This window comes from Saccopteryx leptura, chromosome 3 (genome assembly GCF_036850995.1).
Source record: "Saccopteryx leptura isolate mSacLep1 chromosome 3, mSacLep1_pri_phased_curated, whole genome shotgun sequence".
Taxonomy (NCBI): domain Eukaryota; kingdom Metazoa; phylum Chordata; class Mammalia; order Chiroptera; family Emballonuridae; genus Saccopteryx; species Saccopteryx leptura.
The window spans coordinates 21072475-21098423 of NC_089505.1; the positions used below are offsets into that span (position 1 = coordinate 21072475).

The window sequence follows — 25949 nt, forward strand, 5'->3', positions numbered from 1 at the left end:
TAAAGTACCAAGTCTTCTAAGAGAAGCTGGCAATGTTCACAGTCAGTGGTAAGAGAAAGTGGGTAATGCCTGCACATTTAAAATCTAGCAGAACATTCAACTTAGAAATTTCTCCTTGAAATTTAATAAGCTTTACCCCTAAGTAAACTTAAATTATTAACATCTCAGTCACAATTATCAAATGATAAAAGTAAGACTTTTTATATCCACACCCATAAAGCTATTTTAACACTGATCTAGACCTATGCAAATAATGATATATATACATGTATAATATATATATGCACATATATATATTTTAACACATTAGCTTCAGTGTAGAGGGTGAAGTAATAAGGGACTGGAAAAAAGAACATCCACAAGAAAAGATGGAAGAGTTTGGGGGAGAGGTGGTGGCTCAACTAGAGCAGTGAGGACAGAAGGGAGACAGGAGGTAAAACCAAATGCTTTCCCATTTATTGAATGGGAAGAGTTTCTCACTGAAAAACTCTGAGTGGTGCCATAAACTGAGGAAGACAGCCAGGAAGGTGAAACAGAGGTAGGGTTAGAGAGAGAATGAATGCAGCTCTGTAAATATTGAGATTATATTTATTTATTTATTTATTTATTTATTTATTTATTTATTTGATCTTTATTTTGCCACAGCTTCCCAAGACAATCTGTATCGAAAAATTATTTTAAAAAAGTTACTTAATTTAAGGCCCTGGCTAGTTGGCTCAGTGGTAGAGCATCGGCCTGGTGTGCAGAAGTCCCGGATTTGATTCCCGGCCAGGGCACATAGGAGAAGTGCCCATCTGCTTCTCCACCCCTCCCCCTCTCCTTCCTCTCTATCTCTCTCTTCCCCTCCCGCAGCCGAGGCTCCATTGGAGCAAAAATGGCCTGGGCGCTGGAGATGGCTCCTTGGCCTCTGCCCCAGGTGCTAGAGTGGCTCTGGTCGCAACAGAGTGATGCCCCGGAGGGGCAGAACATCGCCCCCTGGTGGGCAGAGCGTCGCCCCCTGGTGGGCGTGCCGGGTGGATCCCGGTCGGGTGCATGCGTTAGTCTGTCTGACTGTCTCTCCCCGTTTCCAGCTTCAGAAAAGTACAAAAAAAAAAAAGTTACTTAATTTAAAAACATTTTGTTAATAAAAACTCATACTACTTATGATCTTTAGCTAAAAGCCATATAATTAGATATGATATAATGCTTTGCCACTTAAACTAAAAAGAAAAATAAAACCATTCTACAAGATTGCATTTTTAGGTAGTTCTTTAACTGTTAAAGAAATATAGAAAAATAACAAAACAATAATTTTCTTTTAAGCACGAGAGAGACAGACCAGAAGGGAGAGAGATGAGAAGCATCAATCATTAGTTTTTCGTTGTGACACTGTAGTTGTTCATTGATTGCTTTCTCATATGTGTCTTGAGGGGGGGGAGCCCCAGCTGAGCCACTTACACTTTGCTCAAGTCAGTGACCTTGTACATAAAGCCAGAGACCTCTGGGCTCAATCAAGCCAGCAACCATGGGGTCATGTTTATGATTGCGCACTCAAGCCGGGAACCCTGCACTCAAGCCAACAACCCCGCACTCAAGCTGAAGACTTCAAGGATTTGAAACTGGGTTCTCAGCATCCTAGACTAGTGCACTATCCACCGAGCCACTGCATGGTCAGGCAACAAAACAATAATTTTTAAATATACATTGCCTTAAAAAACTATGGCAAAACAGAGATCAGAGAGTTATCTAAAATAGCACTGCCACTTATGGAAACCACTGGAAAACATAGTAGTCTCCCCTTATCTGCACAGGATACATTCTAGGACTCCCAGTGGATTCCTGAAACCATGGTAGTACTGAACTCATATATTCTGTCTTTTCCTATACATTCATATCTATGATAAAGTTTAATTCGTAAATCTGGCACAATAAGAGATGAACAACAATAACTAATAATAAAATAGAAAAATTATAACAACATATTGTAATAAAAGTGATGTGAATGTGGTTTCTCTCTCAAAATATTATATTGTCTGTACAGCATGGATACGCTGGACAAAGGAAAGGTTCAAATCCCAAGCAGGACAGAGCTGCATGGCATAAGAGTTTGTCTTGCTACTGAGAATCAAGTAAAAAAATTTTTTTAAGGTTTTTTTTAAATTAATTTATTTATTCATTATTAGAGAGGAGAAACAGAGAGGGAGAGAGAGGAGAGAGAGACAGAGAGAGAGAAGGGGGGAGGAGCTGGAAGCATCAACTCCCATATGTGCCTTGACCAGGCAAGCCCAGGGTTTTGAACTGGCGATCTCAGCATTTCCAGGTAGACGCTTTATCCACTGCGCCACCACAGGTCAGGCCCGAATCAAGTAAAATTTAAAACAGGAATTTTCCATGTAATATTTTCAGACCACAGTTGACCGTGGGTAACTGAAGAAAGGGAAATCACAGATGAGCGGGCCTGCTGTATCTGATAACAAGTAGGGATATAGGCGTTGTCTCTCCTGACTCACCCACCTTGACCTGTGATACCAACCCACCGAGGGAGTGTAGAAATAGAGGGAGAGCAAGGGGAGGAATCTACCCAGGTGCCCACACAGTTCCGACACAGCAGATCTAAGACATTGATGGAGATAGAAGAGATGTAGGCAGATCCTCCCACATTTGGCATTTGTTTTTAATGTATTGATTGATTTTAGAGATTTTTAGAGCGAGAGAAGCATTCATTTGTTGTTCTCCTTAGTTGTGCATTTACTGGTGGCTTTCTGTACAGGCCCTGACCAGGAATCAAACCCACAGCCTGGGTTTACTTCATCAGTGAGTCTGAAAGTCTGTTCAGACCATTGGAATTTTGGGATGATGCTCTAATCGACTAAGCTAACTGGCCAGGGCCAGGATTTTTTCCTATTAAATACCTCAGCCTTCACAGCTTTTCTGAACTAACCAAAACAAGGATTTTTCATAAAACCAAAAGACAACGGCCTGACCTGTGGTGGTACAGTGGATAAAGCGTCGAACTGGAAATGCTGAGGTCGCCAGTTCAAAACCCTGGGCTTGCCTGGTCAAGGCACATATGGGAGTTGATGCTTCCAGCTCTTCCCCCCTTCTCTCTCTCTGTCTCTCCTCTCTCTCTCTCTCTGTCTCTCCTCTCTCTCTGTCTCTCCCTCTCCTCTCTAAAAATGAATAAAAATAAAAAAAGACAATGATCAACTAAGGTTCTACCTCCAAGGCTAGAGACCGTGATTCTGACCTTTTCTGTGGTTCAAACGCTGTGTGTGATTTGATTACGGAAAGAAATGGAGGGAATTTGAGAGGTGACTTTAAAATATATAGATCTTGATATTAGATCATGATGAAGAAAAGTTCTATCACCCTAACAACTTGAGAATTTAATTATTCAAGGATAGCATAGTTTTCAATCTGAAAAAAAGGTAAGGGAACTTGGGGAAATAAAAAAATTTTAACTATACGGGGTATAAATTATTTGAAATACACTGTCTCATTCTGGGTCTTCTTTAAAAACATATACTCAACCGTAACTACCTCTAAATAAAGAGTACCCACATATGTAGATGAAAAATGATGTGTGAACTTACTTCATCAGTGAGTCTGAAAGTCAGTTCAGACCATTGTGGTCACACATCCCTGCCCTTTGGCACTATAAGCCTCCACATGGCTGTGCATTACCAATATGTTAAAATACACATACACAAACACACCATACACATGTGTGCACACGCCCATGCCCGCGCACAGAAAACCTTTCATAGACATCGCCCATCAACCCAGACTCACTGGGTGGAATCCCCTGGTCTACTTCTGTTTTCATAGGCAGCCACTCTAATACCACAAAAGACATGGTTTTTCAAGCATGACTTTGAGATGAGCACACAATTCACTGTAGTCACCAAAATGAAACGTATATACCACACACGGAGAAAAAGACAACCAACTAGGGTTAGCAAGAAGAGACCAGTAGAAAGTAAGTACAGAATTAAGCTCTACTAATATTTGATATGCAATTTTACCATGGCTCATGTGAATAATTTCTAAAGAGATGAATGGATAGATGTTAAAAATATTTTTACTGATAGGACTACGTGACCAAAAACCTTTAGAGATGATTAAAATCATGTAAATTGAAGTTGTTTCAATATATATGAAGGCAAATTAAAGTGATATTACTTAAATTAAAATGCTTTAAATGCTTAAATCATGAGAGATTCGATTTATAACACAAATTTTATATTTTCCCCACTTTTCTATAATGGTTCAGACACTTCAATCCACTGTATAAAAAGATACTTTTACCATGCTCTCAATAAATATTTTATGAAAACTGACACTAAGAAAGAGATCAGGACTTAACAAAATTCCTTTCTGATTCAACGAAATTCAATCAGCTTTTAACCCAAAGATTTAATGATAAAATGTCCCAAAGTATTCAGATGACACTGTGCTGTGTTAGAAGAAAAATTATTTTTACAGTCATTAATATTTTAAAGGAGCTAAGCAATGAAAACCAAATCTGAAAGAATTAACAGCCAGTAGAAGGTGATTTTAGGTCATCAGGGCAATTTCAACGCTGCTAATTATATCTCCAAAAAAGCAGAGTGCATGCTTCTGTTTCCCAACCAAATTTTATGGGATGCATAACTGGGAAGAAATACTTTTAAAAGCAAAAAAAATACAAGTGAATGTGCAAATAGGGTGAGAGGGGGGAAAGCATATTTTAATGCTGAGAGCTGTGAATTCCAACTGCCTCTTTTCATTTCTCCCCTCTTTTCAAGACATACAAAAGGAAAAAAACACAAAATGAGGACACTCAACACAAATTTTCAATTGTGTAACACAAACTCTTTTCTGATACGAGGAGAATGAACATGAGCAAAGAAAGGCAAAGTACTGTGGAATAAAAAGTCTGATCAAAGAAAGAATTTAACACACTTAATTTTTAAATTTACATATACTATGTAAAAAGAGAGATCTGATAAAGAGAAAAAGGAGAGATTATAATGCCAATGTAAATTTACAATAGTCCTGTCTCCTTAGATTATGCCAGATTTTTTCTTATTTATGTCAGTCTGTGCTGTATTTATAACAGACTGCCTCTCCATTTTCATGAAGAAACTCTGAAGCAGCATTGCCTTTCTAAGAAAGGAACTTTAGGTAATTTAGGAGGTATAAAGGCAGAGATAAAAGTCATTATTGCATTTGCAGTTTAACGAGACAGTGTATAGTGTCTTAAAGCAAATAAACACCAAACATTTAAACCTTTAAAAACTACAATGAACTATTCTTAGTTGGTATAGATATCTGTGTCAGTATTTGAGACTGTAACTGTTAATATTTAATTCTGCAACTAAATTTTTATTTATATCATATGAGTTAACACAGACAACAGTTAAGATCAGTTTTCAAAATATAACCAAGCAGATAAATTACATCTGTTACTAGCTGATTTATTTCATGTGATTGTATCACTTCCTATTTTGGAATTCCAGGCCGTTGGACAAAAATCTCATATATCATTGCCTTATATTGACACCTGCTGGAAAGTACTGGAATTGTATATTTCTGATTTCATTATGTGGGCAGCTGTTATTTTGCATCTGTGAAAAGAAATGTGGAAGATAGAATTTCAACTGCAAATTTTGATTTAAAATAAAACAACGTGCCATTTATTCTGAACCTTTTAATTTTAAAGGTTTTGTAAGAAAATTTTAAATCTCAAGAAATCTGCCCAAAGAGTATTTCAGGTGGGAATTAATTTACCCAATGACTTTAGTCACTGAACTTCTGTTTATTTTGAGTATATTTATGAAACTAATTAAGCAACCTTTGTCCAGTATTTGAACTTTATGCTTTATACTTCAGACTAACTTAATACTTTGGTCACATGACCTGAGAAAACAATACCTGATTTTCTGAAGGTATGCATACAAATGAATCAAAAAATGATCCAGCTAATAAAAAAAGATGCTTTACATAGTCGTATTTGTAGTTAAAGAGATAAAATGACATGCATTAGTGAATGATCTTTTCCTCTCTATTGTCAGAACTACCTGTTTGCGTAATACCAGAATAAATTTATTCTCTGAAATGGACCAAAACACATTAAAATAATTAATTTACAAATTTGTAAAACTGAATTATTGTCATATTGTTTGAATTAGCTTCTTATGCCAATAAAACACTTCCATGTATTTCTGCAAATACTCCATTACCTTCATCTGTCTCCTAAAACTTTTCAAAGAAAAATAAGTTTCCAGATAGAAATACATTCAACTGACCAAACTGTTAAGAAATAAAAATATGATGTAACCAAGTTAATAGAATACTGACTCCTTCCCCCACCCCAGTCTGCTGCCATATAATATACACAGTTTAGGTTCTTGGACATAATCATATTTCATATCATCATAAACATAATAATGTCCTAGAGACAGTTGTTCCAATAACAAATGAGTTTGGGCAGCTAAGACGACAATAAGCTACATTCTTGGAAATGGTACTAAGGATATGATATGAAGGAAGAATGCTGTACTGAGGTACTATATATGATACATTGCTTTACCATTCCTGTTATAATTCCTTACCTTTATATCAAATTGCTTCAATTTTTAACAAAAGTAAAGAGATAGTGCAAGCATAGTTTAAATAAACAAAACTACAATCAAAAATCTAACAGCTAACTTTAAAAAATACAGGAGCTTGACACTCAGTGGTTTATGTTTAGGATGACGTGGTATTTGGAATTTGTAACTGTCAAGCAAGTTGCCTCCTGAAAGTGTACTCGATCCACCTGTCCAAATAAAATTAAGTTCTTTAAGGTAAATTGTAATATATGAAGATTCACGATTATAAAGGTTATTGCATGATGAAAGGAAGTCTAATAGTTTTCAGGATGTGTTTTAATTTTTTAAATTAAAAAAAAACAATTAGCTAAAAAGAGATGGGCAGTTTTAAAGTAATTCAGTGAAAGATTAAACTCTTCTTTTAAATTTACTGAAATCCTCATTAAGCTAATGTGCCATTCAATACGAAGACATCACAAAGAATCACAGAGGTAACAGGTCTTAATGAATGTAGTTTTGCTCTATTTTCTTCCAACAGTACACCAGCCTTTGCAGAAGACAAGATTTTGTCAGCAGCAAAATAAAATAAGCACAAAAAAGTACTTGTTTCTGATTCTTAAACAAAATTTAAATAGCAATTCACTTTAACAGCTCTCACAATCAGTCACTATAAAAGGACTCCGTCCTTGATAAGAGCCCTGAAGATCAGTTTTCAAAACCCGAGAAACAGTAGAATTGTCAGACACCCAGAGACGCTTATTTTCAATCACTAGTTAGTTACCTTACAGAGCTTCTGATACCGAGGAGAAGAAACTGCCATCCTTTGTAAACGATGTAACAAAACCACAACTTTCTGCAGAGACGTTCTCACCACAGCCATCATTTTAAGTTTACCACACTTCTGGAGACACCTCAGAATTTGCATTATAAATGAAGAGCAATGATCATTTCCTCCTGGTCACTGGACAATGATTTGCCAGTTCTCTGAGCATGCTCGGTTCCAGGAATGCATTTGAAAGATACAGGGGGCTCAGGTTCCTGGCAAAAGGGGGCTGGTATTCCTTCAACTTCTTCTCAATTTAAAAACCGTATGCAAACGCCACCCAGAGAGCCCCCCAGCAGAGGCTCCCGGCCAGCACTTGCTCAGCCCGGCATGGCCAGGAAACGAAGCAAGTTGAGCAGTCAAACGCTGCCTGCTGCTGGAGAGGAGTGCATTCAGTAGTCAAAAAAAGGATATTAAGTGAAACATTAAAGCTGCAGATCCAGAGCAGACATCCCCTGGGAACAGAGATTCAACACATCGCCACCACGGTGCATGCCTCCTAGCAGGTTTCTATTAAGAGATCAAGTAGCATTCACTCGCTCACTGTAAAGAGGGATGCGCTCACTCCCTGACTGCACGCAGCTCTGGCCGTGCTCTGTGCGGTGAGTGAACAGACCCCTGAGTGAATAGACCCCGTTATAAATCTTGAGGAGCGTATGAGGGTACCTGACTCTAATGATATCAGCCCACCCGTTAAGTGCTAATAAATCACCTCCAGGCAGGTCTCAGAACCAGATCATCTGAAACAAAACAAAAATACCTGCAGGGGGTATGTGGCTTCAGCTAAGGACACCCTAAAAGCAGAGTCACTCAGAGATGTTGCCTAGGACGAAAGCCCTTCAAAACCAAATTCCAATGTTAGGTTAGGACTCCTCCAATTAAACAGCAAAGTTAATAAAACCAAAACGTCTGTAAATGACTACTGAACATCCCGAATTACCCCATTTCCCCTTAGACAGCATCTTCATGATCTCACTTTAGCTGTCATAAAGCTGTTTTAATTTAATGAGTAAGAAATATAAGACATGATTATATGGTATAAAAACCAAGTACAGCATTTTTTAGTTTTATAGGCATGTGTACAATTTGAGATGCATTTTCTGCTGCAGCTTGAAGGACCAGAAATATTCAGTGGGGTAAAGTACTACTAAGAAATCAGCAAAGTAACCCAGAATGATTAAATGACTGAGTCAAAGAGCAAAGCCAAAAATAGCACCCAGACAGTTCTCATTATCAGTGTCCTGCTCAAACTAATAACCCAGGGAATGGTGCATTTTCACCTTTCTCTATTGCTGTTATGATTCTTTAAAAGAAACACAGTATTTTAAAGTATGTGTTTCTCTGGTTTTACTTCTTCTGCCTTCCTAGTGCTTGATTTTAGCATGATTTAAAGTCCTCTCCTGGGTCTCATAGAGTTGTGTTTATCAAACAGTGTTTTTCTGGGCTTCTGCTGTGTTAATTCTTTTCCCCCTGGAGCCTATACTGAGAACCTATACTGCCTCCTTCTGGATAGGCTAACACTGTTAAACTAGCTACACAAAGGCAAAATCAGAAGAGGTAGTCAATTGAGGATACAGTTTAAAGTATTAACTTATTAAGCAAGTAGATAGAAACAAAAAGTAGATTAGTAATTGTTTAGGGGTAGGGGATTTGGGAGTTGCAAGCACCCAGGTGCAGGGTTTCTTTCAGAGGTGCTGAAAATATTCTAATTGTGATGATGGTTGCACAACTGTTAAGAGAGAGAGAGAGATACACACACACACACACACATATACACACACAACTCGGCTGTACTTTTTCAATGGATGAACTGTATTTCATATAAGTTATATGTCAATAAAGCTGTTATAAAAAAATATGAAGTTTTAATTTCTGTCCCTAAACCAGCAGGGAAAGTCTCAATGATACAGGTATGTGCCCCCAAACATTACACTAGTTATGGAGCTGGGTACAGGGGGAAGACTGGAAACAATCTAAACAATCCAAGTCTGAACCTATAGAACCAGAGGATGAAAATTAGGCTGGAAGAGAATACAGGCGATGAAAACACAATAAGCCCAAAGCACATACTGTTTGAAAGCAAAACAGCCGTCTGTTATAACACTACCCAGGAAAGCAGCAGGGTGGCAGGATTTCGCCCAGGGGACAACTGCAGCATCTCATCTCATTGGGACTACAAAAATGGAAAGCTTACATGTTAAAAATATAATGCTTAAAATGATAATATGTTACAATGTGGGTGTGGAAATTATGAATAAATGCATTTGAATTAATAGATAAACAGAGAAGTCAATAACAGACTTTCATTCAAAAACAGCAACAAAAAGTTTCTTCATCTTTGTCCAAAGTGTCTCATCTGAATACAGACCCATAGTGACTAATGCATAGCAGGCATCTCCTCCTGGGTGTCACTCAAATGCTCAACATAGTCAAAATGACATGTACCATCCCATCACACATCCCACTAACCTACGCCACCCCCTGCCTTGACATTTTCTATATCTGTATTCCAATCTCAGGCTCTAATACCTGGCAATCATCTTTGTCTCTACCTCTTCTCCTCCCCTTACCATCAAGTCCTTAGGTCTATGCCCCGTCCTATTGACTCATTCCTGGTCATTACCACCTCTGACCAGTTGGCTTCAGACTCCTAAGGTACAGCTCTGCTCAGTCTTGCTGGGTTCTAACGCACCCCTCATAATACCATCAGCTGGAGTCCTATGAAATACAAATCCCACTGCATCACTCTATTGCTTAACATCCTTTAGTGACTTCTCCCCATTGTCACCGGGTTAAAGTATAAGATAGTTAGCAAGGAAACTGCTCCATCAAACAGATCTTAAACCAAGGGATTAGCAAGAGTAGGTCATTCTATACAAAGAAATGGGAGTTCAAGGACACTGACCCAACTTGGGGACAGGAAAAGGATACAGATATGCTTCATAAGATTCCTCACAATTCTTTTAAAGAAAAGATTTTGTATTACCGCATTCTGTGTAGACGGAAAGCTTGAAACTCAGGCAGAATATATCATATTTATCAAGCTAAAGACATAAAAGTAATACCTTCAAGCCCAATGTTCTTGGTTGTAAACTAAGCCACTGAGCCTTTACAGCTTTTATATTAAGTATTTACAATAAATGGAGAAAGAAACAACTTCATTTTAAGAGGAAATGCTCTTATAATGTAAGATTCAATAAGGCTAACTGTAATAGGGCTTAAAATGACAGAAAACAGAACAGCTATGAGCTTAGAAGTCTAAATAAACAATTATTACTTCTATAAAACAAAGTATTTTCTCCTCAACTATTAAGTAAATGTGTTTTCTAGATCTTATGTCCAGAAACCAATTATTCACAAGAGAGCATGGATTTCATAACAGAATATAAGGTGATGAACTCACCTTTTAATGGCAATGATTTTTTTTATGCCACTTACTGGGGTGGCACTGGTTAGGGGTCGTATGAGGAGAGAAGGTTCATGGTAGTAAAGCGTTAATGGTAAATAAGTACTGGTCGCCTTTTTCCGCGCACTTGCCTGCATCTGCTGTGTGAGCTCCTTGGCCAAGACAGTGTCCTGAAGAGCATCCTCCCGCTGAGAGGCATCTGCAAGCACATTAACCGTGGTTTCTGCTTCTTGCAACCACTTTAGGAAGTTCTCCAGGTCCCTGCGAGAGGCCTGCACTGTCTTCAGCTCAGCCTCCAAGGCACTCTGTCTGTCAGCAATGCTGCAAGAAACAACACGACAGGCACGTCTCCATTACTTACAGTGTGGCAGTCCACATCAGGCACACCCTGAAGAAAACATTAACGGACAGCCTCAAAGGAACCCGTATTTACTTAAGTACCCAATGTAACTGGGAGATTTATTTATGTGTGTGTTTGAATAGTCCTTAATGGAGGGGTGATATGCATTGTGAGAAGAGGGAGAGGGCGAGAGAGATGTACCTATTAACAAAAATCACATCTATATCATAATATAATTATGACTACATTTTATAACTCACAATTGTTTTAAGTTATTCTGCATCTGTTTTATTTCAATACCTTCTTATAATGCCTGACATTCAAAAGGCAACACCAATAAATATGCACACAATAAGTGACTTAGTGAATTCTAAAAGAAGTGATATTCAAAGAAACATTTAAGGTAAAAGAATTCAAAGGGCTTGCTTTGTATATTTAAAATAATTCAAATCAATACAAATTGGTTCTTTAAGTTGACTTAATATTATTTTTGGAAGACAGTGGATAATCAACCTTTCATAAGCCATTCATTAATTATAAATTAAAATATAGAAGTATCCTGGAGTTGCATAGTTGCATGATTTAAGAGATATACACACCTGAAATGTCAACTTTTAAAACTTTATATACCCTAAAGCATTATAATAAGAAAACAAGCAACTTAATTTTCAAAATGGGTACAAACAATTTTACTTCTACATCTTGAATCCCAAGAGAATTGAAAACATATGTCCATTAAAAAACTTGTACACAAATGTTTATTGCAGCATTATTTATAATAGCAAAATGGTAGAATCAACCTAAGTCCCATCAATTGAGAGGGGAATTGATAAACAAAATTTAATATACTCATTCAGGAAACAGTATTCAGCCATAAAGAGGAATGAAGTGCTGATATATGCTACAACACGAATGAACCCTGATATTAAGCCAAATGAGAGGACGGATACAAAAGTCCACATTATGTGCAATTTCATTTATGAGATATTACCTAAAGAGGTAAATCCACGGAGCAAGAATACTCATTAGCTGTTGACTAGGAATTGGGGGGTGGGGGGGGAGAAGCAAAGGAGACTGACTGCTAATGAGTGATGAGTTTCTTTTAGGGTGATAAAATGTACAGAAATTAAGGGCGTGGTGATGTTTTTACAACATAGTAAATATACTACAAACCACTTATTTGTACAATTTAAATGGTGTATTTCATGGTATATAAACTATATCCCAATTTCTAAGAACCAGCACATGTAATATCTCACTTATATAAATTTTTAGTTGTCCATGCGCTCAGCCAGCCATTCCTCACCATCCGTCCATCTGTTCTTTTGCTTGCAGGTTAACAATATTAAAACAGTCATTTCCAGGTGGTTCGATTTCAAGTGGTTTACTTTTCTATTTGTACTTTTCTGCATGCTTTGAATTTATGATGAAGTTTTCCTTTTTATACATCAATAAACACACTCTTTAAAATAATGGGTCTAAGATTTAATCAGACACATCATCACTGAAGATATATGGATGGCAAACAAGTACATAAAATGATGCTCAGCACCATTAATATCAGAGAAACGTAAATTCCAGCCACACTGAGGTATCACTACATATTAGAATGACTTTAAAAAGTCACTATATCAAGTGTTGGTGGGAAAGAGTAATTGCAACTCTCACACATTGCAAGCAGCAGTGGAAAACTGCACGGCCATTTTGAAAAACAGTTTGGCATTTTAAAAATAAAGTTAACCATGTACTTAAGATACAACCTAGCAATCCTAAATACTTACCCAAGAGAAATGAAAACACATCCACACCAGATCCATATGCAAATGTTTATGGCAGCTTTACTCTTAATGGCCAAAAACTGATAATAACCCAAAAGTCATCCACTGGTAACTGGTCAAACTGTGGTACATGCGCATAATGGAATACTACTGAGCAATGGAAATAAACTACCGATAGATTAAACAATGTGGACAGAATCCCAGGCGCACTGTGCTAAAAGAAAAAAGCCAGGCACAAAAGCTGCATAGCCATGATGTCATTTATGTGACACTCTGGAATGTCAGCAACCTCTCCTCGCATGTACATACTATAAACCGCCAGTGGTGTCTAGCTAAAATCACACTGTTCTTCCTGAGACCCAGTGCCCTCCGTGTCCTTCACTAACTTACTTTTCCAGCTTTATCCACAAGTTCTCTCCAATACCCTGTTCAGGTTCACGGTAGTATGCTTCTTTTTCTCTAGAATATTCTCAGTATTATGCCCGCATAAAAATTTTATGTCTACATATAAATGTCATTCTGACCATCTCCACTTATCAAAATCCTACCAAACCTTGAAAGGTCAATGACTATCTCCCTCAAAACATCCCAGGCCAATTAGTCTCCCTTGTGCTGAGTTCATAAAAGGTCAATACGCTTCTTCTTCATACAGAAATTAATCACATGTACATCCTAGGAGGCCCTTGGATTGTGACCCTTCACTCTTGCATTTAACTTTAACTACATTACAGAGATTTCTTGTCTGTCCACCTATTCTGTAAATTCACTGTGGGTGGGAGCAGTCTTTTATATCTCCATATTTTTCAGTCCTCATTACAGTATAATAATAAGCATTTATAGAATAATGAAAATCTATTTATGTCTTTAAAATGACCTCCATAACATTATTCTTCAAAAAGCTACTAAGAGATGTCTTCCACAAAACTCAGTTTGTAAATCCAGACAGAGGACCCGAGAAGCAGGAAAACAGGAGCCCCAGCACAGGGAGCGGCTCACCCATGGATGGTGAGAGGGGAGCTCAAAAAAGAGGGTGATGCCTGACTTGTGGTGGCACAGTGGATAAAGCGTCGACCTGGAATGCTGAGGTCACTGGTTCAAAACCCTGGGCTTGCCTGGTCAAGGCACATATGGGAGTTGATGCTTCCTGCTCCTCCCCCTGTTCTCTCTCTATCTCTCCCCCTCTCTCTCTCCCCTCTCTCTCTAATAAGAATGAATAAATAAAATCTAAAACAGTAAATAAAAAAAAAAGAGGGTGATGAGTCCAAAGGGGACCAGATGAGGGCTGTCATCACATTCCAACCGCCATGTGTCTTGTTTTGACTTGACAAAATGAACAAAGAATACACCCTGACAAAGCGAAAAAAAAAAATAACCTAAAATAGGATCCAAAAAACAAACCCCTAACAAAGCAAAACCCCATGAGATCCAGGAAATAGGGATTCCAGACTGGGAGGAAAGCACCGCAAATCCCCAGGAAGACGCTGGGCAGCGGTCCTAGACAGCATGTTTCCAAGCAAAAACATTAGAAGGGACAGGCTGCTTAATGTGATTGACTTTGTGGGAAATCATACTGTCAGGCCTTTGGAAAGTGGGGGAAGAATTACCAATAGGTGCAAAGAAAACTAAGCATATAAAAGCAAAGTAATTATTAATTTCAGTAAAACAAGGGTAGCAGAATTATAGTAAACTTCAGGGCTCAGCTGTTAATGATATTTAGATGGGCAGAATGATGTCAACGCTGAATATCTGCTTATCTAAATATCGGAAAATAATATAGCAGTTCTTCAAAATACTGAAACTAAAAATAAAGTTAATATATCATCCAGCAATTCTACTTCTGGATGTATCCCCAAAAGAATCAAAAGCAGGGTCTCAAAGAGATAGCTGTACACCTATGTTCACAGCAACATTATTCACAAAGGCTAAAACATGGAAGCAACTCAAGTGTCCATCAATGAATGGATGGAAAGCAAAATGTTGTATATACATGCAATAGGCTATTATTCAGCCTTCGAAAGAAAGAAAATTCTGACAGATGCTACGACGTGGATGAACCTAAAGGATACTACACTAAGTGCTATAAGCCAATCACAAAAGGACAAATAATGTATGATTCCCCTTAGCTGAGGTATTCAGCATAGTCAAATGCATAGAGACAGAAAGTGGAATTGTGGTTGCCAGGGGCTTGGGCAAGGGGAAAATTGGGAGTTTATTAAATGAATGTAATGTTCCAGTCTATAAGATGAAAAGAGTTATGGGGATGATGGTGGTGATAGTGGAGCAACAATGTGAATACAATTAACACCACTGAACTGTATGGTCAAAAATAGTTAACATGGTAAACTTTATGCAATGTGTATTTTACCACCATTAAAAAAAAAGCATTAGAAAATGTTAATGATGAGGAAAGGAAGAAAAAAGAATGGTGGCATTAGAAAGCTCTATCCTAGTTAGGGGCTGGGGCAAAAGTAGCTTTTCAGTGGTTTGTATGGAAAATAATACAATAATTAATAAATAATAATACAAGAATAAATTCCATTTCATGTACTCACAACTGTAAACCTACTTTTGCCCCACCCTGTATCTACCGGAACAAAATGTCAATAGACAATGTCTAATATTGATGAATTGAAAGAAAATAGCATAGTCATTTTATTTGGCATCTGGAAATATATGATATCATGAGAAGCTAAAGAGGAAAAAGTTATTGCCTCCATGGAGGGGGATTGTGGTGAAGAGTGAGAGAATTATGATTTTTTGTTATAAACCTTTCAGTTCTTTTTAATGTTTTTTTGTTGTTGCTGTTGTTGTTATGGTAATCATGTTCCTACATTTCTTTAGTTTTTAAAATTTATAAGTTACCCATTAGAATTTAGATGTTTCTGGCGGTGGTGTTTTATCTTCCACCTAAGCCTGCCCATATTTACAATTACTAAAACATAACAGTAAAAAACACTAGCAATAGGCAAAGAGAGCCTGTCCCAAACAGTTGTTAAAAAGCAAAAAAATCAAAGGAGTACACACGTGCAATTAACCACGAACAGAGGATTCTTGTTTTAAAGACACTCAGATAGCCTGATCTGTGGTGGCGCAGTGGATAAAGCGTTGACCTGGAAATGCTGAGGTCGCCAGTTCGAAACCCTGGGCTTGCCTGGTCAAGGCACATATGGGAGTTGATGCTTCCAGCTCCTCCCCCCCTTCTCTCTCTCTGTCTCTCCCTCTCCTCTCTAAAATGAATAAATTTAAAAAAATAAAAATAAAAAATAAAAAAATAAAAAAATAAAGACACTCAGATAAAACTTAGCAATTAAGTCAAACAGTTTCATTTTATATGTACATAATAGGTTATGTGGCAAACAGCTAGAGTAAAAACAGATCATTATGCATTATTTCTAATAAACCTTAAAATGTCCATATTAGAGGAAAAGATGTAAATGTCTGAGAACTCTATGGACAAAGTCAGAGGATTCCTTATATACAAGAGACAATTATATACATACACACACACACACACACACACACACACACACACACACACACACACACCCAACAAGCATCAAGAACCAGGCCCGAGGGGGGTAGAAACCTAAACTCATGCAATTTAATTAAAAATATCTTGAAAAAAATTTTTTTAGATTTTATTTATTCATTTTTCAGAGAGAGAGGAGAGAGGAGAGAGAGAGAGAGAGGAGGAGGAGGAGCAGGAAGCATCAACTCCCGTATGTGCCTTGACCAGGGCTTCGAACTGGTGACCTCAGCATTCCAGGTTGACACTCTATCCACTGTGCCACCACAGGTCAGGCAGAAGATTTTTTTTTAAATTCACATCTCTCTGGTATCATACTTTTTTATCATGCATGGAATCAACTACTAAAAAATAACGAACATACTGAAAACTAAACTCTATTTACAGCAGTCCAAATTATCTCCACATTACAATAAATACATGTTTAAAAATTTTATAATCATAGTATATACAGTATATTAATTTATACTCTAATTTTTTAATTAATATAATTCTCTGTGAAACTGCTAATATTCAATAGAATATACCTCAAAGGTATCAGTTCTCCACACCGCCCATTTTAGTCATTTTAAAAATTAGATCGAGAGTATGGTATTAGATTAGAGTATGGTGTACTGGACACTCCAAAAATCCTTTATCCATTTTCAAGGATTTTCACATGATGTATCTTACCACTACAAGAACAAAAATAATTGCTAAAATTAGAGGCTCAGGAGATTATATGTACTCTTTAGTACACAGGCTAATCAATTACCAGAAATGTCAGGAGGGCATTGCTCTCAGAGGAAGACAACCAAATTTTATACCTCTGCCACTTATTAGCTATAAAGCTTGGGGCAAATCATTTTAATTCTCCAATTGTTTGTTTGGGTTTTTTTTCCATTCTTAAAATAAGATGCTTGGTCTGGACGAGTAAGAGACCTATTTCAGATTCTCCAAGGATCCTTTTAAGACTACAAAATCCATCACATCACAAAGATGATAAAACCTGCCTGAAGAGTTTCTCCATTCCCACCCCATCCCTAGCTTCAAACTCGGCTGCTTTAAGAATCACCGCATGTAAGTGCAGCGAGACTGACAGGAGTGGATGTGTGGTGTGCAGAAAGCAGAAAGGTTGGGAAGTATTCATGTGGAAGTTTCCTGAGAGCACATCCAGCACTAAACTTACATTAGTCTACAGTTCGCAATGCAGAGCTTATACAGCCGGTTCTGATTTCTGCGTCTCAATAAAGACCAGAGCTCAGGGAAGTTCTCAGAAATCTAATGAGAGAATAGAGGGGAAGGACCACTATTATAGAAAAAAATCATTTGAAGGTTAGGAAATTGTGGCTACTAGACAAAGGCAGAAAAGTTTTGTAAAAATCTTTTTTAACCTACAAATCATAAAGAATAAGAACAGGCTGAAAACTTAAAAGATAAAACATTTGAAGTAGAAGGGTAACTATAGGAGAAACAAGATGTTTTTTACTTCAAACAGAAGTAACAAACTATAGAATTCTTTAGTACAAGAAATGGCACAGGCTAAAAATATAGAGCTTCCCATAAAGGATTAAAGGAATTCATTGGTGACAGATTCATAATAGTTTACGTTAAAGGAAACTGAGATTCTTAAAATGTAAACTCTAAGCTTTTAAAGAGATTTATGTTATAAAAGCAGCTGATATATTACAAAATAGTTTATAGTCATCAATCAAAAGAGCTTAGAGTTATTTTGGAGCATAACAAAACATGGCCACCCACATAACTGCCTTGTTTAAATATTATTTTTAAAATGTTAAATAACACTTGATATTTTAAGCTACAAGATGTATTAGTTAATCTAGTGTGCATGTGCTTATAATTGGTCAAAAGAGTGCCTGAACATAAATAGATATTTCTTTCTTTTAGACTTTAATGGAAAAAGCATCTCAGAAAACCTACAAATATGTGTTACTAAATGCTGTTATACTTAAAAGGTGACCTTTACAGTTGCATGAGATTTAAATATATTTATCTTTCTTAGAGCAGAAAAATGGTAGCATCAGTAGTTTGAGTGGCATGTAGAAAACTTGCAATGAAACATGGTTTCAGCTTTTCAGTGGGTACCTTCACAAGGTAATTTTGTTCTTTCGTAACTAAAATAAGATTTAGCTGGAAAATATATTACAACACCCTTTGGGGAAATGCAGTTGATTTAATGAAGAATTAGTCACAGCAGATATCTCCAATGACAAGATTTCTGTCTTGTGCCCTTACAATCTATTCTCCACATAAGATTCAGAGATTAAATTTAGTATTTTTGTGTCACTTCCTTGGAGTTTGGATACTACAAGTACAATGAAAAGTTATTGGAATTATTAAAAGCTATTGGAATTATTATTAATGTGTATTTCCCCCCCCCTCTTCTATTATATCTCAAACCCCCTTATTCATTATATTTCAACCACATTAAATACTCTTTTCTTGCCTTATGACTTTTACATTTGCTGTTTACTCTAGAATATTTTTCGGATGGTTCCTCTTAACCTGAATCAGCCCAACTGCCTTCTAAATTGTGCTTTCTAAATTTACCCAAGCTAAAAAAGTCCCTCTCTTATGTATACCTCCTTAATTTTCTTTTCCTCCAAAATAGCACCTATAATTATATCATAATTTCTTATTTTCAGCCTGGCTTTCCCTATGGAAGTTCAGCTTCCTGGGAGTAGGCAGAGGGCATTGCTTATGGCCAAAGCAAGGAGCTGATGACAAAGCCTGACAAATAGAGGAAGATAAATACACATTTGATTAATTAACTAATTAACAACAAAGGGAAAGCAGAAGACAACAAACACTGGTCCTTTGGTTTGTTTATTGTGGCGTTAAATATACTCAAAATATCTCACTGCTTGAGCTTAACTTTCATAAAATGAAGACATTAGAATTCTTAGACATATACTACAAAGACAGTGTGGTTTTGGAAAGGCAATAAAATAGTGACTGAATATTAAAACAATATCACAAAAGAGGAAAATACAGATTATAATTTTTATACTTTGTCAGCATCCTTCCCAATTCAGTAGAAAAAACTGAAAATAAAATGCTAGCAAAAATAATAAAAGAAACAGGTTGAAAATAAAGTGACTTTTGGGGAGGTAAGTAAGCTTCTGAGAAGATAAATCAAGCTGCCTGGCCCAGATCTCTGAACCTCATACTGACTGATGAACAGGCCAGAAGGATAAGTTACCCGTACACCCCACCCAGGGCCAGGGTCACTGATGTGGGAGTGACAGCAGCTATAGCTTCTGTTTTAAGAGCACAAAGGCGGAGCCTGGTTGATGTCAGGTCATCGGACACAGTCTCAATATAAGTATCTTCTAATGATCACTGTTAAAAGAAATTGAGCCCTGGCCGGTTGGCTTAGCGGTAGAGCGTCGGCCTGGCGTGCGGGGGACCCGGGTTCGATTCCCAGCCAGGGCACATAGGAGAAGCGCCCATTTGCTTCTCCACCCCCACCCCCCTCCTTCCTCTCTGTCTCTCTCTTCCCCTCCCACAGCCAAAGCTCAATTGGAGCAAAGATGGCCCGGGCGCTGGGGATGGCTCCTTGGCCTCTGCCCCAGGCGCTAGAGTGGCTCTGGTCGCGGCAGAGCGACGCCCCGGAGGGGCAGAGCATCGCCCCCTGGTGGGCAGAGCGTCACCCCTGGTGAGCGTGCCCCTGGTGGGCGTGCTGGGTGGATCCCGGTCGGGCGCATGCGGGAGTCTGTCTGACTGTCTCTCCCCGTTTCTAGCTTCAGAAAAAATACAAAAAAAAAAAAAAAGAAATTGACAAAATATAAAATGGATAACTGCAGAAGAAAAATGCTTCATTTTTATTAATGATTAGGGAAAATAAACAACCACTATTAAAATAGTGATAACAGAAATAATGGAAGTTTCTAAATATACAACAAAAAAAATTGGGAAAGCAATCAAAGGTAAATTTAAATTTTGGAATGTAATATGTTTTTTGTTTTGTTTTGTTTTTTATTAAGTGAGAGGAGGAGAGATAGTGAAAGAGACTCCCGCATGTGCCCTGACCAGGATCCATCCAGCAATCTCATGGCCGATACTAGAGTAAGAAGCCATTTTTAGTGCCTGAGGCTGATGCACTCTGACCAATGGAACTATCCTCAGTGCCCAGGGTTCCGCTCAAACCAATGATGTTACTGGTTGTGGGAAGGGAAGAGAGAGAGTGAAGGGGGAGAAGGAGGGGAAGAGAAGCAGATGGTCACTTCTCATGTTTGCCCTGACCAGGAATCAAACCCAGGATGTCCATATGCCAAGTTGATGTCCTATCCACTGAGCTACCAGCTACAGTTATAATCTGTTCTCAAAATAGTTAAGGGCTTTACAGATTCAGTCCCTCACAGACACAGTATTTATGTGACCCTTTGTGAACTATGCATCTCCCACACGTCCAGCTGGCCATTATTAATAAGTTAATGAACATGAATTGAAAGACAGTGTCACTGCAAGAAGAGAAAATGGAATTTATTCACTACATAAAGCTGCATTTGTGGCTCTTACATGAAATAATTGTCTTTTTAAAACTACACCCTTTCTTTCCAGGATGGTTAGACTTCTGCTTAGGCAGAAAAACATAAAATGCAATGTGAAGTCAGCACCTATGATGATCTTATCCAATGCTATGGTCCAAATGTGTCTGTTCCTCCCCAAATTCCTATTTTATAATATTAAACCCAATGTGAGGGAGGTCAGCCTTTGCAGAGTGATTAGGTCATAAAAGCAGATTAGTGCCCTTGTAAAGGAGTCCCGAGCGAGCTCCCTTACCCCTTCCACCAGGGAGGGTACACTGAGCAGTCTGTGACCCAGGAGAGGTCCCCCACTCAACCATGCTGGTACCCTGACCTTGTACTTCTGGACTCCAGAACTGGGAGAAGTACACTTCCCTTGTTTATAAACCACCCAGTCTGGGGTACTTCGTTACAGCAGCCTGAACGGACTAAGACACTCGCCGAGAATGTCACATATTCTAACAGTTTCATCTGGTAACAAACTTGGAGTACTATACTGCATTCAGTAAATCAAATAATCAACTATTTTGTGATTAATGCACACAGAGACTGTTCAAAATGACTACAGACCAAACAACTGGTACTGGCTCAGCCTTCTGCTGACTTCACCAGTCCCCTGAAACCGAAGGCAGGGCAGTGCATCTCTAAGGAAAACATCAGATCACAGAGCACACGACGATAATCTGGCTAACCTTTTGGTGAGCAAATAACAGGGATGAGAAACTTTTGCACATAATGTTTGATCCTCACAGTAATCCTGCACTTAGATATGTTCTTCGCATTAGAAACAAGGAAAGGAAGAGGCAGTGATTTGAAATAACATGCTTGAGTGTGGTAAGTCACACAGATGGGAAGTGAATAAGTTGGGATTTTCATCAGGGATCACAAGACATCATAGTCAGTGCACTTTCCACTCTGCCTACGCACACTGAGGATTGCTTTTAAAGAGGTCAGGCAAAGCATAGCTTCTGGGGGTCAGGGCAAGGAGCAAAATACACAGGAATTAATTGTCTAAAGGTAGTCTTTAACACATAAAGTTACATTATCTCATTTCCTTAACAATAATTCAGCACAAATAACTATGTGTGTATATGTATATAAGAGACTATGTGTGTATATAAACATAAACACATACCTATCTACACACACACACACACACACACACACAGAGGCACTCCAGGGTTAAAATAACATTTCAGACCCAAATTGGGCATCTGCACTCCAAAAGTTACTATGAACACATTTCAACAATTGCTATCTCAGTACTAATAGAGATTGTTAATTGGCATTAAGAGATGAAAAAGAAAAAAAAAATCACAGGTTGAAAGAGCAGTGGCCAACATACATCAATCAGTTTAAAACGTTAGAGACAGACCTGCTGTATGCAGAATCCAAAATATCGAGAGCCAGTTGTGTTTCAGAATTTAAAATTTTTTGCGCATTAGAGCACTATTATGAATGTATCTATATGACACATTACCCCCAAATAGGATCTGAAGCAGCAAACACATTAATATCTCCGCACTTAGGAACAATCTATTCGCACTATGCAGGATAAATCAAGACTCTAATAAATAGTCTCATGTCAAGTCAGGGCTTTCAGATATCTCAGCATATTGGATTTTGGCATTGCAGATAAGGGACTATGGACCTGTCGCTGTGAATGGCCAAATTACTTAGGCCAATTACAATTCACAGAAAACATTTCCTTTGAAAGCTGATATTAAAGTTCACACACTATCCTGCAATAACAATATTCCACTGGCAAGTATAATAACCCTACATCCCTCCAGCACTTGGCTGCCAGTGATGTATATTCAGAATACAGCTGGGAGATAAGAGGTGAGCCATGGTACAGGGCCTCTCGGCAGCCATCATAGAGGGCACCATGGCCACATACTGCAGAGTGTGACATTATTCATACCAGAGGCCCCACAGCTTTAATCAGATCGGGCTTCTCATCTTAACACAGATAAGAACCAGTAAGTGGAATCACAGATCTCAGAGCGAGCACATGGAGCCATCACCAGCAAGAGCTGACTTTCTCATCACAAAGGAGATAACACAAGTATTGGAGAAGAAGGTAAGAGGCTCGCTGCGTAGACCAAAAGGCTTGCACTGCAATGCCAGCTGTGTCCATATAAGCAGTTTAATCACCTACACGGCGTGGGTGAAAATGCTGTCTGTTTTATGGCTGTTGCGAGGATCAGACAAAATAATGCATGGGAAGAGTTTAGCATAGTGCCTGACGATGAGAAGTGCTCAATAAAATTTATACGCTAAAAATAAAGCTCAAAATCTCAGAAAGCATAGCAACCTGAATAAATTTACTACCAAGTCTTCAGAACTCGGAACATGATCATAATTTAGTATTGAAAAAACACTGTCTTAGCTATGCTATGTGATGTTGACCACGTCATTTAAACTTCTCTGAGTCTGAGAGCATCCATCAGACAGTGCATTCTTCAGGGAGGTGATAAGTGGTCCTTTGACAGGACAAGGTGCAGGAGGGGAGTGGAAGAAAATTTATTCTCTTTATGTATAAGGCACAACTATAAAGTACAGAAACAGATACATAGTATACTCATGGTATTATCATTTCATGAGGGCAGGTATCTAAAAAGGTATTTCAGGGACCTGATCATATAAATAAAAAAGGTTGAGAAATATTGGTTTAAATGAACTGTAAGGTTACATACAGCTCTCAAAGTTCCTTAATTTTATACTCACAAAATTTTATGTTTACACGATAATGCCAAGAATTCAAAAAAAAAATGTTTAATACAAGTTCACACACTTTGTCTAAGAAGGCAAGGAAAGATTTGTACATTTTAGAAAGATCTCCAATTAAAGTGGTTAAAAATTGTGAATGCCACTGTGTTTAAACAAGAAAATCCTCTCAATACTAGAAACCCAAGCTGTCACTCGTGAATCGCAGTTTGGTTTTATTTCCATTTTATAGGTAACAGTATCCCTAAAATCATGTCTAGATATAAGTATGTGTAATCACACCCCCCTGCAAGTGGAGAAAGAATAGAATAAGGAAAACTACTTGTAACTACCAAAAAATTGGAACAGTGTGGCTGTCTCAGCTATGATAAATGAAAGATCACCTGGGAATATAATTCATTTTTAATTGCCTCTTCCATCTAACGACTGCTATAGTCTGTCTTAAAATATTTACAAAGGAAAAGCAAAAAAAAAAAATGGGGGTGCTAAATAAAGCAGGCCACACATTTCTCCATGATTAATTTTTGAGGGTATTATTTACAAAAATAAAGTCATAACTTCTACATGAATTTGTGGAAGAGATAAAGTATGATGAAGGACCACCTCTCTTAGTGTTAAAGCTGTTTTTTTAAAAAAATAACTAAAATATAATTGGCATACAACCTAGTATTAGTTTTAGGTATTCAATATAATAATTTGATATATGTATATATTGTGAAATGATTAGCACAGTAAGTCTAGTAAACATCCGTCCCCACAGTTACAAATATTTTCTTCTTGTGATGAGAACCTTTATGATCTACCCACTAAGCAACTTTCAAATATACAATACAGCACTGTTAACTACAGTCAGTCACCATGATGATCATGATATCCTCAGAGCTTAATTTTATAACTGGAAGTTTGTACCTTAAAGCTGTTTTTAATTCATCTTCTTCCCTGCCTTAGTTTTGGGATCCTCACTATATTCAAATAACATGTTGCAAAACAACAGTTACGTAAAATGCTAGAAAGATCAGTAATATAGCTATGCTCTGCTATAACCACTTAGGAAGTTTTGCATTTGCTACCCCAGTCTTATTTTTGCCAGGACCTAGGTTTTTCATGTTCGTATACTGCCCTCATTATACTGACTTTTCCAAAACTCTACTTTAGGAATTCTAACTAAAGATGCCATTCTCAAAGTATATAAAATGACTCCACGTCAAACTGTTATGAAATGCTTAGCTATTCTTTTTACCAGTAATATATATCATAAAGCATTCTAATATTATCTATTTTATTCACTGAAAAATAAATGTATTTTGATACCGTAGGTATCAAGCAGTTGTATTTAAATAGATAAATATGTGTGTGAAGTCATAATTCCCTTAAACCCTCGCACTCCCCACACTACTCAGGAGACAAACACATTTTTTCTGATGGTGAATATAAATATGCCATCTAAAAGATGCTATCTACTGATATATAGGTCCTCAAATCCTAGGTGTTCAAGTGAAATAAAAATCTCTTTTATAAACCCATATGCTATTTTAGACTGTTCCAAATATACCGACTAGACAGAGTAATGGGAGAAAATAAATTAGTTAAGCCCTAAAAACACAGAGCATATTTCAGGTGTCTAGTGTTGGATGCATGTGTTCTCAGCCTCAACTGAGGAAGATCTGGTCAAACAGCACACTATTTTAATTACCATGAGGATGAAATATTACCCTAAGGCAGCTGTGAACACCTAAGGGTTTCTTACCATCACAGTGCTACAAGACATTCTCTAGGTAACTCCAGGAGGATAAAAAGAATTAGAACCATAAATAATCACTGGCAAGGTTTAGGCTTATTCCAGAAAAACCTCCATACAGTATAAAAATTAAAAAGAAATTATAGTAAAACGTACTTCCATTAGTCACATGCTTTGGCATGTGTCTATGAGAAAGCCAAAGAAATCAAATTTTCAACTTGGCAACAGACATTTACCTGCCAGGGCCTCAGCGTTTACCTTTGTTTTAGATTGATCCAGGATGTCTTTAGATACTCGGTGGTCTCTTTCACGTTCCTCGTGTCATCATTACCATATTCCTCCAGCAGCTTCTGTAGGACATTGTCAAATGCCATCACGACACCATCACCAGGACCCAGTTCTTGAAGCAATATCTAAGGTGTCATTTCAGATGTACTTGTTAGACTTGTCCACTCAGTAACTAGTATAACCAAAATAGTCCCAATAGGTTTTAACATATTTTACACACACATGTCAAAACAAAGC

At 37.6% G+C, this 25949-nt stretch overlaps 1 protein-coding gene across 5 annotated transcripts in view; it reads right to left on the bottom strand.

Annotated features, from left to right (window-relative positions):
• UTRN (utrophin) overlaps positions 1-25949 on the bottom strand; it is a 515659-nt gene that overhangs the window by 238321 nt on the left and 251389 nt on the right. For 4 of the 5 annotated variants that reach the window (XM_066373070.1, XM_066373071.1, XM_066373068.1 and 1 more), the window contains 2 exons: positions 25683-25837; positions 10915-11104 (listed from right to left, as the gene is read on the bottom strand). In XM_066373070.1, the coding sequence (XP_066229167.1) occupies positions 10915-11104; positions 25683-25837 (345 nt within the window). Of the gene's footprint in view, positions 1-7335; positions 7754-10914; positions 11105-25682; positions 25838-25949 lie in introns of those variants that run through there. The other variant, XM_066373072.1, reaches the window with a different exon arrangement.